General features: G+C 36.6%; 1 protein-coding gene across 1 annotated transcript in view; it reads right to left on the reverse strand.

Annotated features, from left to right (window-relative positions):
• GRM5 (glutamate metabotropic receptor 5) overlaps positions 1-20,708 on the reverse strand; it is a 244,494-nt gene that overhangs the window by 134,696 nt on the left and 89,090 nt on the right. Inside the window, 1 exon segment of the mRNA XM_050332273.1 lies at positions 4,741-4,990. Coding sequence (XP_050188230.1) covers positions 4,741-4,990 — 250 coding nt within the window.

The raw sequence follows: 20,708 nt of genomic DNA on the forward strand, positions 1-20,708 counted from the left end.
TTTTTTTTTATTCATTGTGTATAACTTTGTCATTTAATACAAAAGAAAGTCCAGATAATCTTAATTAACATTTTTTTAATAACACGTGGCAGTTAATATCATAGTAAATCCAACACACCATATGCATATATGAATGTATGAAGCAGATGAATGTCCCAGTAATTTCTTGAAGATTACTACTGCCATTGGAATTTCATTTGGAAGCTGGAGACATTGAGCAAGTCATTTTTATCTCTTTAAACCTATATTTTCCCTTTAGAATCATAGAATCGCTGAGGTTGAAAAAGACCTCTAAGATTATTAAGTCCAACTGTTAACACAGAAACACTCCCAGGTAACACTTCCCTGAGCAGCCTATTCCAATGCCTGACAATTCCAATGCCCTCATCCTTTCCCTTCTCTTCTTCCTTTTAGGCAGGAAAAGTGTCATTGTCTTGTGCTTGGAATCACAAGTTCTTTGCAAAATTTCTGTCTTTTGCTCTTAAGTTTTGTACAATAGCTATATCATAATAATAAATAAATCCAGGGGAAGTTCTCTTGTCCAAAGGTAAAAGGCATGCAATGCCCATATCCATTTTTCTTAACATTCTTCTACCCCAAACCAGAGTATGTATGTCCCAGCTGCCACTTAGTAACAGTCCCCAACTGCTGTCACCAATGCCATACCTTAGTCCCATCCCGAAAGTGTTAGTTGATGTAAGATAAAATAATGCCAGCAAGCAAAAAGAAAGAATAAAATTATCAAGTACTAAAGTAATGTTCTCTGAACCCATTTTATTTAGGACAGTTATAGTCATTACTCATAATTTCAGTTGCGGCTAATAGTTGCTACTTTATTATGAAAAATCATGTGAAAGCATTAAAATACTTAGTCGTTCTGAGAGATGTTTTGGAATAATTGCAGATGAAAGGTATCAGGAAAATACATCACTGTAGAGAGTTACCACAAAAGTTGTTTTTCCAAATATCAGAAACTAGTAGTCAAGAGGAGCAGGGTGAAGGTGAATGTATAACATGAAAGAAAATGTCATCTGTTGGGCCTAAACATTACATAAAATGAGGAACAGCCAAAGATCACATAAAACCAAACTGGTTATATCTACAGAATTAATACTCCTATTTCCTTCTGAAATCTGTTCCAAAGTTATTCTGGTAAATGAATGTACTATTTATTCTCTAATGAATTTTATCTGTGAGGGTATCTTCTGGTATATGACCTGTGGGTGACAGAAGTAATAAGGACAAACAGGTGAAGCCTAGTGTTCATATCTCAATTAAGCTGAATAACAGTTAAGTTAAAATAACATTTTTTTTCACTAAAAAGTCAGCACACTCACCTTTTTATTTGAGGTTAAGTCCAATTCCTCAAGGTGAATGAGGTAAATATCTGCTGAGCATTTAAAATGTTTTCCATGAATCAAAAAGCTCTAGAATGCTGCAATCACTAATGACTTACCATCTTTCATCTCTGTCACAGGCAGGCAATGCAATTTCAGAAACTGCACAGTACGTCATAAGTGAAGTGTTTATTGAAGGGTATCTTTTTCCTCCCCTTGGGGCTGTATAGCCTAATTTATCTGATGTGGACTCTCTTTGGCCACTCCATTTTCTGTTTATCTCATTACAAAACAGGTGCTGTAAGGAATCCACAGCTTTCAAAAATCCCAATTTTTTTGAAAGACTTCAGATTGGAAATATCAGGGGTGAATTCAAATCAAAACTAGAAAAAAAAAAAAAAAGCTAAGAGGAAGTGTTGCTTTCTTGTGGATTACCATAAAGCTACTGCATGATTTTGGGACTTTAGTTCTTTCTGTGCATTTGGAAATGAAAAAATAATTCTTCACTTAACAAAACAAGGGGGAACAAAATGTATTTGTGGTGTAAAAAAAATACTCATTAGTAGATGGAGGTTTTTCTTATGAGCCCATGACGTTCTAGTGACAGGCACTTTCACTACTCTTGGAGTGTCCTTTTATCTCCCTCTCAGTTGAATGGGCAGTCCAGAGCAACTCCAGGATCAGACAATGAATAAAAGTATAAATCTTATCCTAGTTCATTTTCCTGCACAGCTTCATAAGAGAGATTAATTTCATGAGCCTTCTTTAATTTCAGGTGTATTTCCTACCCCTTAGAGCTCTCTGAACCATTTTCAAAATCTTGCTAAATGTCTTTCCTCCCTATATAAATGATGTACTAAAAGGTCCCCAACATAATCTACTTAGATCTGCATTTGTACTGGTGTCACATCCATCCCAAGTGAGTGCCTTACACTGTTGAATAAGGAACAACACTTAAATATTTACAGCCAACAGAGCCAAACAGCTGAAACCAAGAGAGCACACAGCACATCAAAGTCCTGGAAAATGGAGATTTAAATCCCTACAGGCCATCAGTGGACAATGACATTATTGTCTTGATTTCCGTTTACGTCAAGAAGCCTTCTTGCAAGTTCCCTGTTTTTGCTTTTGCTTTTTTCTTTTACCTCTGTTGCAAAGCCTAGAGGTTAGCCCATAGTGGAAGGAAAACACTTTTGTAAGAATGAACATTTTTGTGGAACATAGCCACTCCACACCTTCCCACACTCTACACGTGATTCTTGCTGCACGGCAGATACATAAAACACTCTGCTCTACTGACTAAGGATAGCCCAAAACCAAACAAAAGTCCTCAGGAGGCAAAACTGGTTAGTTTGTTGTTTTTAGTGGGAATGCAGGAGTTGTTGTTTGTTGTTTTTTGGGTTTTTTTGTTGTGTTTTTGTTTGTTTGTTTGTTTTTAAATTTGGAACCAAATCTATTGAAAGTCTATACTACATTTTTCACAATTAAATTGCATAGCACTGCCATAGGTATGGATACACCCAGAATGGTTTGGTAGAATTAAGGATTTTTGTTTTGATTTAGAAGACATTACAGTTTAGATTTCTAAGACAGGATATCACTTTCAATTTACTGAATGGAAGTTGTATACTGAATAACAACTTTCTTATAATTACTCATGACAACTTCCACTGCAGCTATGAAAAAAACCCCAAACAACAATAAAAAATTCTTATTCACAATCTGTAATTCCAGAAGTCCTTATTTATAAAACCATCTCAAAGGCTAAATTTAGCACTTCTGTACATAAACAAATTTCATACAAAATTAAGTATGGTTTGGAGTCTGAAGAAGTTCAGGGTCAACATATTTTTTGAAAATGATGCTCACGTGCTTTTAAATTTGAATGCTACTGCAGAGAGTTGGCAACTTGTATTTAGGACAAAAGGAGACAGGAAAAGTCTTGTGGTACCAGATTCAGCTAGAGATAACAAAGGCGACATATGCTCCAAACTGGTATAAAAAAGTGATAAGTAGGCTTTTCCACCAAAGCTAGTCAGCAAGAGAGTCTTTGTACAAGCCCTTTTCCATAACATGATTTCTCTGCTCTACTGAAAACATCCACATTACAAAAAAGGGACCTAACAAGTTTGTGTGTGTTGTTTTTTTTTTTTTTCCTATTAACTATAAAAATAATCCTGATGGCTAAAATGAAGTGTCTAAATTGTAGACTTCTAAAAATGTTTAAGTGAACCTCACCTTGAGGACTGTACTCCCTTTGGGTGTCAGTCCAGAAAAGGACCAAGATAGTCCATGGAAGGGCCTAAAGATAAACTGTATTTGAAAGGAGATAGATGCCATAAACCAGAGGAAAAAATTAAGACATTCACATCTGAAAATGCCAAAATGTAGGCTGATGACAAGGAGGAAGGGCAGAGGCCAAAGACACTATTGTTGTCTGTTTGCTTTCCCCTTTGCCCAAGGGGAAAGGACATCTGTATGCAACAGTTCAGATTGGGAACAGAGGATGCTGTCCTACCAGCTGGTGAGACTCAGTGTCTCAGCTGCCAACATAGTCCTTGAAAGTTCCCTGAAACTCTCACTAGAACTTCTGGTTTCACAGACACCATTTTACATGTGTTCCTATAGGGTTCATGCTTGGGACAGCATCAGGTCATCCTTCTAATAATGGACTGGAAAAGCAGTGCACTACATTATTTGATTCCTGGTATACTCCTTTTTGTTCTCAATACACCATTTTTCCTGTCTCATTTAGGATCCACTTGTTGAATAAGGGGTGAGTGCAAAGATCTCATCAGGTTCACATCAGTATCATTACTTTTCTGCTTACTTGCTCAAGGTCTTTTCCTGCCAGGTGAACACACTTTTCCCTTTGGTGGTTAGGAAAGGAAACACTGATATTGCTGAGCTAAGAGAAAGGATTACTTACGTATTGCCTTCAGGACAGTATGCACATGTCAGCACATTGTCTCAGAAAGGAAAGGTTTCCCTTTTTGTTTTGAGAAGACCTATTTCAGGTCCACCCAGAGGCCATACCAGCAATTCCTGACACAGGGTTACTCGAATGAGACATAGTTTCAAGTTGTATATTCACATGATGCATTTTAAGCTGAGGTGAACAAAATGGATGATATAAATCAAAGGTTTGTGTGCCAGCCTTCCCTTACACAAAGCTGTTTAGACTGGATAAGCAGACTTGTGTTTGGTTGGCACGTTGTGAGAATTATACATGTCTTTATAGAAAAGGTACCACTATGACCCAGCTGACACTCTTTCTATCGTTTAGATATGCACAGGTATAGCCGAGACCATGAGTACAAACGTTATGCATACTTGACTGGACTGTTCTTTTTTTTGCCCTACTCACTGAAAAGGCTGGCTGTAATTGCCAGGTATTACTCACCTGCCCAGCAGCAAAAATTCTCCAGCGAGTCCCAGGCGCCTCATAGCCATTAAGAGACCTCTCACAGTCATGCCTTCACAGAAGCAAGCAACCACTCTTGCCTTGGGCAGGTGACTCCGAAGCTTTCGCAACAGCTTGTCAAAGCTCTGTTCACCAGCATTGCTGTAGATCTTGTAGGAATGTGCAATGCAGATCCCTTCCTTGGCTGCATTATCTTTGAAAGCTTCCATTCCACTTTCACCATAGTTTCCTAAATACAAGCATAAACATAAATGTGTATATTAAAATTTGCAGTAGCTTTTCCTTCAGAAACATCAGATATTTTAAAGAATATGTTACATATCTGCACAGAGATCATTACCAATCTTAACAAAATCACATTAACATTTTAATTACTCAATTTTTCAAGACAAGATCAACTAATTTTCCTAGAAAACTCACTTCTCTTTAAGAGCCTGCATCTCTGCTGAAACCAAAGGCTCTTAGTGCCTCTCTACCTGTGAGGATCTGGTCTACATATGTAAAACAATGTATGCATAAATTACAATCTCTTCTGATTGTCTCAAGCTGACTAAACGTGGTCAAGTGCTCTGGAGTTTACTTCAGGAAATTAAAAAAATATGTTGAGAATAAATTTTTAGGGGTAATGTTTTAAATATAAGCAAAAAATAAAAGGATAATAACATCAGCTTGTTCATAATTCAATCTGAAACAGAACTTTTCTTTAAATATAGTTTGTTATATTCCTTCAACTTATTTTGTGGAAGAACTTCTGCAGAGAACAAGTGACAAAACTGAAGATTAACATTACAGAGTTCACAAGACCACAGATGAGCTAAATGTGATTTTGGTGGTTTTTCTGGGGATATTTTTTGTTTGTTTGTTTTGAGTTAAATGTCTATCAGTGGGAAACAATATTTTTTTTTTATCTATTCTTCCTCTACTGGGATAAATTGGTAACAGACGTTAACAGACAGATACATTTATTTTCTTTATTCTGTATCACCACAGAAACTTTCTTTACTACCAGGCCTACAACAAAGTCACAGTGCTTTAACAGTGGGTATACTGATACCATTGACAGTCCTCATGACCAGGACTGTGTTTCTGGTTCCCTGTGCTTCTCCATCTGGCTGTTGAAATCTGTCTCATGTCTCATTTAAATAAGAAGGCCTTTGAGTCAGGAAGTCTTTCTCAAAAATATTGTCTTAACCCCTCAGTAATTGTCCACAGAAACACAATCAGTAAATTAATTAATAAAACTGTGAGTGTAGTGATGCTGTTGAAAGGAACTTCTGATCCTTCACTTGTTTGCTAGCCCACAAATGGAAGAATCTATAAGAAAAATGCTCTCTCTTACCAGCGCAGTTGCAAGTACATAGGAACACTGACAATGAAAATGAATGTAGAGCACTGAGAATCAGGCACATAGATTTGCACTGCCATCTGATTTTTTGACTTTGGACATTGGAACCATCAAGCATTCAGCTTGCCCATCTGGGGATCCCTCCCTATAACTGGTGCTAGAGCTCAGAGACTTTGCTACGCTCAGTGCTGAACATGAATGTAAATACAGTCTTCAGTTTGAGGATCTTACCATCCCAGTAGCCAAGAGACAAAGAATGGGAGACAGGAAATACCATTATCTTCCTTTCACATCAGGAATGAATCACCTAGACTCTGAGACCATTAAATTTCTAAATTGCATCCAACCAGAATGGCAACCTGAATGCAGATCTCCTTAGCTATTAGGACTTTCATTTTTCTCCCTGCTGTGATTAGGCCTAATAGAAAACACATTACTATGTAAATTGTGCCTGCACAAAATGCCATTGGATTTTAAACTCAGTTTTTGCAGTGCTTCCTGGGAGTTGTATATCAGGTGCACTGTGCTTTCCCATGTGTCATGCCCTTAGGGCAAACTGTTTCCTGTGATACATGAGCATCAAGTGATTCTCATGAGATGCTGAAGCAGTTCAACTAGAGGTCATAAACATAGTGTCTCATGAAATATGTATTATAGCCTCCAAAGTTAGTCTGAAGGAAAAATGGGGGTCAGTCATATTTAACTCCCAACAGGCACTGAGGCCTTATAAAATTAAATTAAGCTGACAGGCAATGCACTACTTTGTTAAAAATTATTCATATTTAGGTCAATCTGGATCAACACTAAATGTTCTGTTTCACTTTTCCTAACATAGAATAAAAAGGATAAAGAGACCCTATCAATCTTTGCCATAGAATGTGAAAGTTTGAGGAAAAACTGTTCCATAGAGTATCTCCAAGAGATTGAAATTCTGAAGGCCTCATCTTCTGTCAAAAAACTCTCAATAGAAAATTCCTGGCTAGATCTAATTGAATTATAGAACTGTATAATTTCAATGTTCCGTATACTACAGTCTTGGTTTGAAAGTGTTATAAGCATATAAATTCTTATCCTGAGTCTTGCTATAAAGCTGAGAATAGGTATAATCACAGTACTGAAAAACTGTAGGTCTTCTAATGAGCATGAAGCACATTAATTCTTTTCCATACAAATAAAGTCTGCTCTGGCACAAACATCATGATTTCATCAAGTATGAAAACAGGGAAATTTTGTGAAACTGTACAGAAAGTTATCCATCCAAAATCATAGGAAACATGTTAAACTACCAAGGGTACTTAGCAAAGTGTTAGGTTCTCAACATTTGGAAAAGAAACATCCCGGTAGTCCAAATGTGAGAGTGACTGAGCTCTCAAACTGAGAACACTACAGCTTTATGACATGACCTCAAGGGAGATTGGATGAAAACACAAAGCAGTTTTGCTTCAAGACACTCATATGAATATACCAGTGGTGCTCTTGTCTTGCTGATTAAACTCTACTTAATAAATTATTCATGGTGAATTCTCCTGTTGTGCAAGAGGCTTGATGAGGTACATATATTTAGTTTGAGCTATACTGTGGGGATAATGAACGCTCCTTGATGGAAAAAGAAAATATTTTCTGTTAAACTCCTTGGCACCACATATTAGGATAAATTTTCTGTGGGCTATCTTTCTTCCTGAATAAAACCTGTATATGCATGAACATATACATGTAGCACTGAGGGAATGAGGGTGGGAAACTGGCAGGTTACATTACATGATTTCCCTGAGGATGAGATGTGAGGTTCACAGTGGAAGAGGATATCCATGCTTTCTGTATGGAGCTGACCTCCTCATGGACATTTTTTGTACTGTGGTATACCCATAGAAGTACTACCAAAACTGCCACAGCAAGAGCAAGTTGTCACTGATGGGGCTGTTCCCACTGTTCAACCACATCTATGACATTAGAAGGATAAAGAGACTTCAGGATTTGCACACGTGGAAAGACCATGGTGATGTCTTATGCATCCCTACTCTGACAGTTTTTTAGTTTCACTTCCAAGTGAAAATTAATTCAGGACTCCTAAGCTGGAAACAAAGCAATGTCTTCAATAAGTCCCCTGTAATGAAAATTGCCTACATACTGGGAATTTATCCATTCAGGTTTTTGGTTCCCACTTCTAAATTTAAAGATCCTAAAGAAACATTAAACAGAAGGTTTACTTTTTCTTGCCTAGTTCCAGTTCAGTAGAAAAGACTTGGCTTACAACACGAGCTGAAGCTCATGTATGGCCAATTTATATTCAGCTCCTCTTCCCCCACTAAACTCCATCTCCTTTTCAGCATTTGGAAATTGACATCTCTATACTGTAACTGGTTCTGCTGGAGGAGGTATCACAACTTTTTAGTGGATGTTCCTGTTCCCTTGAAAGTTTGTCTTTTGGTGGTGTAATCAGAGCTGTTAGCAGTTGATGGCTTTTGTAAATATCCTCATGGCAACAACTGGCAGCTGGGTTCTTTTAAAACGCCAGCCTAAATCCTGCGTGTTATCCACCTGAATGTCTGGCCCTAAACTCTGTTCAAAAGCTACTTCCATATGTCTCAGCATGTTTAAAAAAAAAAAAAGAAAAATCAATTACATCATCACGCAAAAAACTTATCCCTGCTTCAGAGCTGGAATTTTGTTCAAAACTCAAGCATATGTGTCCCCACCTACAGCCTAACTATAACAATCTGTTAGCTCCACTTCCCATGAATCAGTACTAGAAACTATTAAGAAGCTTAAAAAGAACAGATTGTGCTTTTTTCCAGATGAAGCTTAATATAGTACAGCACATAATAATACTTCAATCTAATAGAAAAGGGTCAGGCAAACTGCAGGCTGCTCTTGCTGCTCCTCCTGCCCAGCAATTGAGCCAATTAAACTACCTAACCATAAACCATTAAGATCTTATGTCAATTACACAGGAAAACCACATTTTTATTCTTAAAATAATTAACAAATTGCATGGACATCTGCTCTATCACGTTAAAAATTATCAATATGAGATAAAAAGTCTCTACAGACAAATGGAATAATGAACTACATTTTCTCCTGCCCAGTGATTTTTGGGATGTCACACGTTCCTTTTTGAATACAGGAGCTTTTTTATCAATAGCTGTACATGCACATTCTTATCAGGTAGTTGTTTGGTCTAAAAGATAGTTTGAGCAAGCACAGATGAGCATAAACCTTTAGGAGAGATTTAGGATGTAAAATTGCTTCTGGCAGGACAGAGCAAAAGTCCACAAAGTAAGAGAAGAGGAGCCTTGATTGAAAGAGAAGAAATGTATTATGTCATTAATTAGGCTGGTAATAATCCTACCTGTCACAAAGCATATTTATTTAAGCAGACTTGCTATCGTTGTTTCTATAGAAAAGGAAGAGTAAACCAGAATAATATTCTATGCTGTATTTGAGCCCCAGACAAGAAGTCAAGTCAGGTTAAAATTCACAGTATGTTTTGCAAGCAATATAGGGAATACAGAGTTTCAATTTTTTACTAGCTTTCATTTGCATCAAAAGGATGAGCTTTGCCAGAAATACCAAAGCCAAAAAAACCCCAACAAACAAACAAACAAAAAATGTATAGTTGTAAATGTAATTTTGAAAATGTATGTGGGAGTAATAGAAGATATTTATGAAAGGCAACATATTGGTTGATTACGGGGATGATCTCTCTGAAAGCTGAGGATATGGGGGTGTAGAATAGTTTCCCAAATGGAAATTTTAGAGCTGTCTTTGACTATTACAATTCAAATTAATCATGGCAAACCACCAGTATTACCTACTACTACTGGTACCTACTAGATATTGTCCACACTTAATTGTTGTGACTATGAGTCTTTTAAAGTACATCACTAATAAGAATAGGGACATAATACCAAATCTTTCAAGCAGTTAGAGCAGCCACATGCTGCTGATCTAACATGATTAAAATCACAGCCTTCTGGCGGTTATGTCTGCAAATAGAACAGGACAATAGAGTGCTATTTCATTCTAAAGGGTACAAACCAAATGAAATCAAAACACATGTGGCTGAAATTCTGGAGTTACCTATGTGTGTTAAAGAAGAAAGAAAATAAAGCCGAATTGGTTTTCATTTGATCCAAATATTTTATTTAAATGATTTTTAAATGGGAATTCAATATCTATGTTAGGTATATATGTGTAAAACAATAAAGAATAAATAAAAAGGTAATTTTGAAAGCAATCCCTTAAAATACCTTAAATTACAGTAGTTCCTCAAAATATATTGCACTTAAATATCTCCAACCAGATCTCTTCCATAACCATCACTCAGAGACTGATCTCATTTCAATTATGCTGAGTGCTAGATAGCAACTTCAAGATCTTTGGGCTCTTTCCGCATAAAATGTTAAACTTATGAAAGTCATGGGAAAAAAGATAAATATGTATGCACCTTTGCATGTATGATACTCTTTCTTCATAAACTAATTTCTAACATTGTAATACAACCAGCCAAATGCTGGTCTTTTGAAAGGACACCCACCCAGAACAAATCCCACCTGGTTTTCCTCAACGTGACACCGTGTTGTATTTCCAGTGCCGTGCGTCACTTGGAGCCCCACTTTGAAACAGCTTCTTCATGAGGCTACCGCAGGGTTGTGGCACAGAACAGTGTGCAGCCAAGGTGAAAGACCTCTTGATGAAAATATGGCCTGTTACATGCAATTAGCTCTCACAAAGGAGCTGTTTTGCTCCTGTGGTTATGGCCTTTGGTAGGAGTTGTAAAGAAGGTTTGTCTGTATTTCCTCATGCAGTACCCAGTGGTTATGTGGATGAAACATTTCTCCTATCAAATGACTTCTGAAGCAAAGCACTCGGGCAATGTCGGCTGAGCTTGGAGAGATATGAGAGAACTAGAAAACAGCAAAGGCATAGCACAGGGCAAAAATTCCCTCAGTGATTAAATTATGTAATGTACTTATTCCATCCTTAAAATTGCTATGCTTGCCTTCTGTAAGCACAGACAATGTCAAAGTGGTGTGGAGGATACAATCTAACATCTAATGCCTCATAGGGGACATAAACCACTGATGGTTGCAGTTAGGTCTGTCTCCTCAGCTCTCTTTATGATAGTGGAGAACTCACACATCTGTTTTCTTGGATGTTAATCTTTCCTATTCACACTGAAAGCTCTTCAAACGGCATTTATCTGTTGCCAAGTGCTCACAAAACTCAGACCCAAAAGAATTGCCTATGTCCCTGGTGGCTTGATAGGTTCAGATACTGCAACTCAAGATGTGTCAATATAAAAAAAACATTCGTTATCATGACATTGCGTGAGCTATGAGCTTAATTTCCTTTTCTGTGAACAGCTTTGAGATTTTCAGGTTTTTACATTTGAGGACAAGAAACATTTTCATAATCACAAAAAATGTTAGCTAATCAAACCCCCCCCTTCTAATCCTCTTAAAATTCAATCCACTGAAATAATGTGTTGAAATGATCTTACAATATTTAATTTAGATATTGACCATTTTTTCATTTATAAAAGCCTCATATTACTTTCTACAAGGTAAAATAAAATCAAATATGTATTATGAATCAGAAAACTATTTTTATTCCAAAAATAATTAACTAAAATGTTCAGAATTTAAAAATAAATTTAACATGCTCAATTATGAAATTAATTAACTCTTTTCTGTGATGTTTTTAAGTTTCAGCTAATAGGTATTTTCTGACTAGAAGTTCTTATCCAAAGGCACTTAGACCAACTCTATTCATAAGGTATTTTTTTTTAAGTAACCAACTTTTAAACTATTTTAGAGAAGTAACATACAATACACTTCAAGCATAGCTGTACTTAATCAAATTAAATTAATCTGTTAATTATCTCCTCATCTAAGACATCTCCTAAATATCAGCTTGATATCAAAGTTTTTCTTCTCTTTCTCCTCTTCTCTGGGCTATTTTGAAGTAATAAGTTCATTTCTCTTAAGACAATGGTGACCTAATTTCACACTTTATTACACCTCACTTCTGTTTATTTTTAAATTATCACCTCTTAACTTTAAAAGACTCATTTAAACACTGCTGTTATGTGAGCAAAGGGAACACTGTGGAAACAACCTTTTCTCTGCACTTGCTTTCATCCCTCCTGCTAACTGGTGTGTCTGCAGCTTTGTGACCTTGTCCACTGAACAACGTTTGAAGTCCTACTTCATGCTAATTTCTACTAAAGGATTTTAAATTTGACAGCTCTTGCAGCAACACACTGCCACCTCTGATTGCTCTGCTTGTTTTCAGACTGGAGAGAATAAAATTTTTCTGTATCTTCTGTTTCTGAAATAGCTCTTTCTGTCTGCCTAAGACATTTCCCTTATACATTTTCTGTACCATTTCATTTCAAAATGAAATCATTAGTGATAGCACAATTCCTAGTGGACTCTAGGGATGCTCTAAGTTTTCTTTCATTTTCCTTTATGGTTATACACTCCATTTTTTGTTTGATTTTCAGACAGAAATGAGAACACATAAGACTAACAATATTGGACTGAAGGCTTTTACTTTCAGGAGACAAATACTATGTCAGAAAGGAGAGGGCTTTGCAGTGGGAACTCTTTGGTCTGTGATTCTGTACCCTTCACTGTGAATTCCCCAGGAGTGCAGTTGCCTGGGGTTTATTCACTGGCATTTGGATCTAGTCTCAGTTCTGGCTTAGGCTATTAATTATCATATTTCTCAAATTAAAAAGTTGGTCTCTTCTACAAATAAAAGACATTACAGTTCTGTATATTCACAAACTGGAACATACTTTTATGTAACAATATTAATTCTTAATGAAGCTGTGGTTTGTATCTGGTCTTTTCTAATGTCTTATTCTGCTCCTGCAGTAGGTGAGCAATACCACAACTTATCCAGCAAAAAAGAAGTGTAATTCAGGGATTAGATAGGTTCTGAAGGCCTTCAGTTAATCTTGAGTTTTCTGGTAAATGCCTTTCTCTCTGCCCTCTATCCTCACATGTGAAATGGAAGTAAAAATGTTTTCCTGAGAGTGATGGTGCAATAATAAATGTATTATAAGAAACTCACATAACCACACTAAAGAGAGCCACTTTTTTGGTGATCTAACTGAATGAAGCATAACATTTTTGTCTCATAAAACCTCACATTTGCTTTGTTTTAGCAATGGTCACATCATGTTTGCTGTAATAACAGTAAATCTGTCTAACAAGCACTCAAAAAACAGCACCTAAAATTTTCTAACAGTAAGCTGAAGATGATGGCAAGGCTACTCTAAAGAGAGCATCTTACTGACACTTTAAATGACTGTGCACATTGGTATTGAGAACATTCATTTGGGAAAAGAATGAGTTTCGTGACTTTTCTGATATGAACTCTGAACAGGTCTGTTAGGAAGCCATGAATACATAGTTTGGTAGCTGAAAGGCAGGTCTATTGACTGAATCTTTAATTACTATTATTATGAATATGACCAGTACTAAATGTTTGGAGACCCGAGCTAAGATCTTGGCCTCACCATGTTAAGCATGACACAAAGGCAGGGTAAGAGATTGTCTTTTTCTAAAATACATAATTCTAATTATAAAAGAAAACCAGAGACTGAGAATGGAAATAAAGTGACAAAAGAAAATAAAAAAAAGTACTTGCAAAATTTCAGACATCTGATTATTTATAAAGGAAAAATAGATGAATTTCCTTCTATAGCACTTTCTAATTGTGATCTTAACCCTGTCAGTTGGAATCTTAACAGTCATGCACTCCTGGGCACTGCTTATGTTCCATGTATAGCAAATGGAATGGAACCAGCAGCTGTGGGAGATGACACATCTACCTATCTTACACTTCTTTTTTTTTCAGATAAGGTGACCACAGTTGCATAGTGTATAATTTGTTTTGGTTAGTTGACTTATTTTTAGATATCCAAAGAAACCTACCCAAAACAAGCCAAATCATAGGATCATAAAATCATGGAATGGTTTGAATTTGAAGGGACCTTCAAAGCTCATCTAGTCCAAACTCCCTGACATGGGCAGGGACAAATTCCACTTGATAGGTTGCTCAAAGCTCCTTCCAATGTGGCCTTAAACCTGACCATTCCCATTCATTAATCTAATTCCAACAAAAGCCTTCCTCCCTCTACTCACAGGGGAAAAACTTGATTTGTAGTGTATTTTTGGACCAAATACACAGTGTATTTTTGGACATGAAAAAGATTGTTTCCCACCTTTAAAAATAAATTACCAGCTCTAGTAAGAACTTCATCATGGAAATGATTTAGTCACTCAAATAAGGGTAGGAAACTGAGCCAGAAAAAAAAATCCAATACTAGGTTTACAAAATTTTATAGTATTAGGTTCCAGTGAAGGAACTAGTTTATCTAGAAAATCTTTGCTTATATTAGGAAACCTCTCCTTACATGTTTCTGTGAGCTTTCTTTGGTCCACTGCCTGATTTTATATAAGGAACAAATAAATCAAAAAACAATAAAAGAAACAAACAAACTAAAAAAAACTTCCTAAGAATATTTTGTAAACTGTAGGTAATAGACTACGTTCTTTATCTTCTTTTAGATGGCTCAGTACCAGCTGTGAATATTTAATGGCTTTATTATGAAGTGGCTGGTATCCCTTTCATTATTGAAGTTACATTTAAAACTGTTGAGTATTGATTAGTTTAAGCATTGGGATATTATGAAACCCTTCATTAGTGCAAACTGATGACTCTGCAAAACTAGTTTTAAGCAACTAGGGCAAAAATCAGTCTCTTATTTCAGTATGATTTAGGTGCCTGTTGAGTTCATGTCTATGCATCCGGATCCTAAGCCTCAGTTAAACATTTCTCCATTCAAGTGACTCCATTACTACAAATCTGATTTTAGATTATGTTATACAGTTCAAACAAACCTTTCTTATAAAGGCAAAGAAAGACAGCACCTCCATACTTGCGTTGCATAACAGAATTTCACATTGGATCCTTCCCTTGAGTCAGTGAGATCTAAAATTCATTTCCTATTCTTTATATAGGACATGAAGACCCCATTACATTCCTTTACAGTTTGCCCCTACAGTTATTCATCCTCAGTCTCAAACAGATTTTTCTCAAAGAGCTTTCACATTGTCGTCATAACAAATATTTTTCTTGTCAAATTCAATGAAATGCTAGTTAAAAACCAGATCAGTTCTTGTAGTGAACTTTTTTGATTTTTTAGACCTCTTTGTGTTTCTAATTACCTCATCAACTGTAATGGTGTGTTTGCTTAAAACAGGCCACAACCGTGTTGAATGTTGATGTTATGAAATGTAGCAGCATTTACAACTGAGCAGACGAGCCACTGAACTCACCACAGCTGACTGCTCAAATGGTACAAGGACTAATAGACCACAATGAGCAGGTATCACACTGTGTTAATCTCAGTGTAAAATAGATTTGACTTTAAGTAATGATGTTCCCACTTGGACCAGATTCCAAAATTAGTGCAGAAAGCAGCAAGCTCTCTGATCTGGTGCCAAGGCATCAGGCACTGGCTTGAACAGATGCTCCTTATGGAATTTATTGTATGAAGAAGGAACACCAGTTAATCTGATTTACAAGGTTATGCATAATATTTCTACACCACAGATTTCCAATTTGTTATGAGCAAACAGCTTTAATTCTCCAATAAATATGTTTGAGAAGATTTGCACTGGGCTTTGTTGGTCTGTATACGAAGAACTGCTTTGCACACATCCCTATCCCCATAGCATGTGAATGATATGTAATTCTGCAAAGTACATGAATAATGTAGGTAATTTTAACCAGTGTTTTCAGTAAGCTGTATAAATTAGTAAAAAAATCAACAAGGCTGGCAGGTGGAAAACTTCTGCAATGATGCCTGCTGGCCTCCAAGTGACAGGGTTCATCCCTGTGTGTTTTCCCATGTTAGTGAACTTGTGCATGTTTGTCAGCTTATCATTACTATATATTGCAATATTAATGGCAATTGTTTTGCTTTTGGATATAGTTCCTGCATAAAAATTTATGTTATATTGATTTGAACATGGCACAATGTGTCCCCTCTCTAGGGCACAGAACCTGGACTTGAATCCATGACAGAGGGGAGGTGGCAAAGTGCCTCCAGCATTATGAGCTACAGCAGACAATAATCACGTAGTACTCAGCAACTGAGTAACAGGGGGAAAGTGGGCAAACTAGAATTTTAGAGCCTTGAGGAAGATTTTTGTTTGTGTCTGTGGAAAGGGTGGTCAGTATCATCTATTGCAACTACGACTTGATTACTGTTCAGAGAATCCAGTGACACTATTCCCTCTTTATTGCCATTCACAACTGTTTTGCCATTATCCACTTTGCTGTGATGCATAGAATCCAGGATCAAAGGAGCATGATACATTGTATAATCAATGCAAATAGAAATGAAAGACATTTTCAGTCTCAAAATGCTCAAAATGTGATAGAACAGGAAGTTTCAATAGTCGGAAAAAATGAAAATGAGTGGGAGATGAGAGAAAGAAAATAATAAAAGCAAAAAATGAATATGTTTTGCATAAAAGTCAGAATTTCTACTAAAGAAATCCTTCCTAAAAACAGAGAATGGTAAGTCCATGGTGTGCCAGTAGGTGGACTGAAAAGCAAAATAAATGCAGTTGCTACCTTGAAGGTGTGCTACTGATTTGTATTACACGTAATTGTATCACTATTTAATAAATGTGTTGTGCTACTATTTAGTAACTGTTCTGCTTATTTTCACTTCTCTGTTTAAAATTTATTTCTTGTATCTAGATAGAAGGTATAGATATCTATAGATAGACTATCCTGAAGGATAGTCAGTGGCATTATTATCAAAGGTGAACTTTCTTGTATCTTCTTCTGATTCTTCACCCAATCCTCTCTTCAGAAACCTGCCTTCCATAAGTTTTTATTCCTTAGCCATCCCTACGCACACTTGAATGCTTTTTGTGCTGGTTTTAACTGGAATAGAATTAATTTTCTTCCTAATGACTGGTACAATGCTGGTTTGGATACAGTATGAAAATAATGCTGAGAACACACTGATGTTTTCATTATTGCTGAGCATGCTTACTCTAAGTTAGGAACTTTTCTGCTCCTCACCCCACCCCACCAGTGAGGAGGCTGGGAGTTCACAAGCACTTGGGAGCACAACCAGGACAGGTGACCCCAGCTGGCTCAAGGGATATTTCAGACCACATGGCATCATGCTCAGCATATAAAGGTGGGGAAAGTTGACCAGAGGGTGGTGTCTGCTGCTCGGAGATGACTGGGCATCAGCGAGTGGGTGGTAAGCAATTGCATTGTGCATCACTTGTTTTATAAAGTCTTTTATCATAAGTATTATTTTTCCATCTTTTTTTTCCTATTAAACTGTCTTTATCTCAACCCACAAGTGTTACCTTTTTATCCCAATTCTATGCTCCATTCCACAGGAGGCAGGGAGTGAAAGGCTGTATGGTGTTCAGCTACCTGCTGGGCTAATCCATAACATTCTTAAACTTAAAAAACTCCTTTCTCCCAATGGCCCTTCTGTTCCCTGGATTTAAAACAAGTTTGTATCACTGACTATGTCTTCTATGATGTTCAGGGGGAAAGTGGGTTTACTGTGGGTAAGGGCTGCATTCTGCTACTTTCTGCATAGTTCCCACTACTGCCCTGGAAACCTTGAGGAACCCGGAAATCACTGAACTTTCTGCATCCTACATGTACAGATCCTGACAAGAGTTTAAATACATGAAAGCCAGGTTATGTAAAAGTGAAAGAAGTTGGCCACAGTTACCAGAAATTTTACTTGCTACCTGTCGTGTTGATAGGTAAGACACAGAGCACATTCCAAATATTTGTCATAAGGCAAATGACATAATTTATTTAGTGTCTGGAGATAGGGGGAAGGAACTGCCTTCAGACATCCAGGTTCACCAGCTTCCTACAGTACTAGAGATAACAATATGTTTATATCTGGTTGAGCAAGGATTCATGTCCTTTAACTTTAGACTATAACATTGATGAGATTTAGTTAGATGCATGCCACCTCTAAAGGCATCACAGAATGTCTTGCTCTTCCTGTCTCTCCTTCTGTCCTTGATTTGAAGTACAGGTTTTACTCTTCCTTTTTTTTTTTTTATTAACATTTGCATTGGTTAGCAATTTTCCACCTAAGTAATGCAACTTCCAGAGTCTAGTCCACACAGAGGAATTGAGATGAGGGACTCCAAATTATCACTTCTGTGGGTCATAAAAAAAGTTAATTTTAATTTTGGGTAGACTATAAACACATCAATCCTATGAGAACATGCAACTTTATTCAGGTTTAAAAGCTAATGGTATTTTGGTCCAACTCCATTTATTTAATGTTCCTTAAGAACCTTTAGCCCTTCCTGATGCTGTTATGAGCATCAACAGGACTCTAAAAGGAAATGCAACAAACCTGAGAAAAATTAACAGAATAAATTTAGAATATTCTTGAACTAAAACAAGAGTAACTCAAACTAACATAGACCAAAAAAATAACATTTAGAAACACGGGAACTGAACTAATTAAACCACGAAGAAAGCAACGCTAAATCTGTTTCTCCAAACTGATAATAATTAGTAGTAATATATTTCAATTTATTGAATGAGTCACCAAGGGATCTCTAAGTGGTAGCTAAAAATGAATGTTGGTATTTCCTCATGCTCTCTGCTTTGACACCTGAGACACAATATAATTAAGTAAATGCTCTGAACTTCTTCTGTACAGAACTGACATCCTAAAAAAAAAAGTCACAGTCCGTTGTTTCTCAGACTATAAATCTAATCAGTTGTCTGTCAGTGCTTTACTGAAAATTAGAGAAATCTTTGAGAATAATCATGCACACAGGCTAGATAAATGTAGCATCAAGACCAATGCAGCATTGTATTTTGTATTTTTAGCTGGTATGAAGTTCTGTATGAAGTCCCAATTTGAGCAGGAAACCCTTTTTTCTCTCTCAGTTTGATGCTCTGTCTTTCTGTGAAGTGAAGGTCTACTCATTAATATACTTCAGAGAAGTTGGAATTAGACAAAAAGAGAGGGATATGTGATTATTCTAGCCAGATGGCACCATGGAAAGCAAAGGGCAGCATTATGGTTTCAGAAAACTAAAGATAATCATTGCTTCATTTCTGCTCAACATTCAGGTGAGACATAGCTGATCCCTAAGGGCCATTCCAAAATATTGATTGCAACAAGCCTTAAATAATTAATCAACTGATCTACTATATAATGCATTTGAGGCTAAGCTGTTTTGCAGTAAAATAAAGGAGAAAAAGAAATGCCTGAAGAAGAGCCTAAAGGCTAATCTAACAGGAATTGCTGAAACCACACGCTCCAGTATGAACTCTCCTAGCTCTGTACTTGCTTTAGTAGACAACTGTTGCTTGAGCAGAGACAGTATTTGAAAGTAGCCTTGTAGGCAGAAGTCTTGACACTGAATATTTTTTCTGTCCTGAAATTTGACCTCATTTACACACAAAGCTAATCCTAGTGAAATGCCTTCCTTCCTTCTTTAATTAAAGAAGAAAGCAAAAAGTGGCTTTGGAGCGGCTGAGCTTCTGTTGTATCGTGCTAACGGTAAAATTCTTGCTTAAAACTTTTGGGAGACTGAGTCATAGATGGGGAAATAGGGCTACTATCCTTAACCTCTTTAATAATATCCTCTCAGATCAATTCCTACCTTCAAGCCCAAATTAATATATCTGGAAACATAATTAATTTTATGAAAATGGTAAAACCTTTCTTAACTGGCTAATAACCATTTTGTAGTATTTGGCAATAACAACTGAAAGGCTGGGGGAGTTGAGGTTGTTCAGCCTAGATAAGAAAAGTATCCAGGGAGACCATATCGTGGCTTTTCAACATATTAAGTGGTCTGTAGTAGGTTGACTCTGGCTGGACCCTGGGTACCCATCAAAGCCACTTTATCACTGCCCTCTGCAACTGGACAGAGGACATAAAATATAAAAGAGCCAAGGAATCCCTAAATGTGTTTTTCATGAGTCATAGCCACAAGTTAATTCAGTCTACAAAGAGATGATTATTTCCAGACAACATGTTTGCATGTGTGTGTAAGAACAGGTATGATGCTTGCATTTAAAGCTATTAAAGTTTTTTAACTATTCACTATGCCTTTAAAGCCCTGAAAACTGGATGTGGTTTAAAACTGTTACAAAAACGTCCTATATAAATCCAGAAAAACAAATTTGTTCAAGGTCATATTAAACCACTTAATGAAAGAGATGATCAGTTCTGGAAATTAAAGTTTAGATTACCTGGTCCCTATAGATTTTACTAATGGCTGATCACCCTCACAGCAAAAGCTCTAGAATAATAGACCACAAAGTAAATTCAGAACAGACATTTAGCCTTCGCACTGAATGAGCTGTCTTGCATTACTAGGTCTGTCAAATCTCTGTGATATTTCACCTCAGCTTTTGTGATTGTATTTCCTTTCATTCTTTTATTTGTTAATGTGTATTGGCAGGCATCACCATCTCGGATTTTGTGAGTTTCACTTCACAACAGCTGCCAAGATAATACATCTCAGTCTGAGGGCATTTCATT

This window comes from Myiozetetes cayanensis, unplaced genomic scaffold (genome assembly GCF_022539395.1).
Source record: "Myiozetetes cayanensis isolate MyiCay16 unplaced genomic scaffold, myiCay2020 scf5-8, whole genome shotgun sequence".
NCBI lineage: Eukaryota > Metazoa > Chordata > Aves > Passeriformes > Tyrannidae > Myiozetetes > Myiozetetes cayanensis.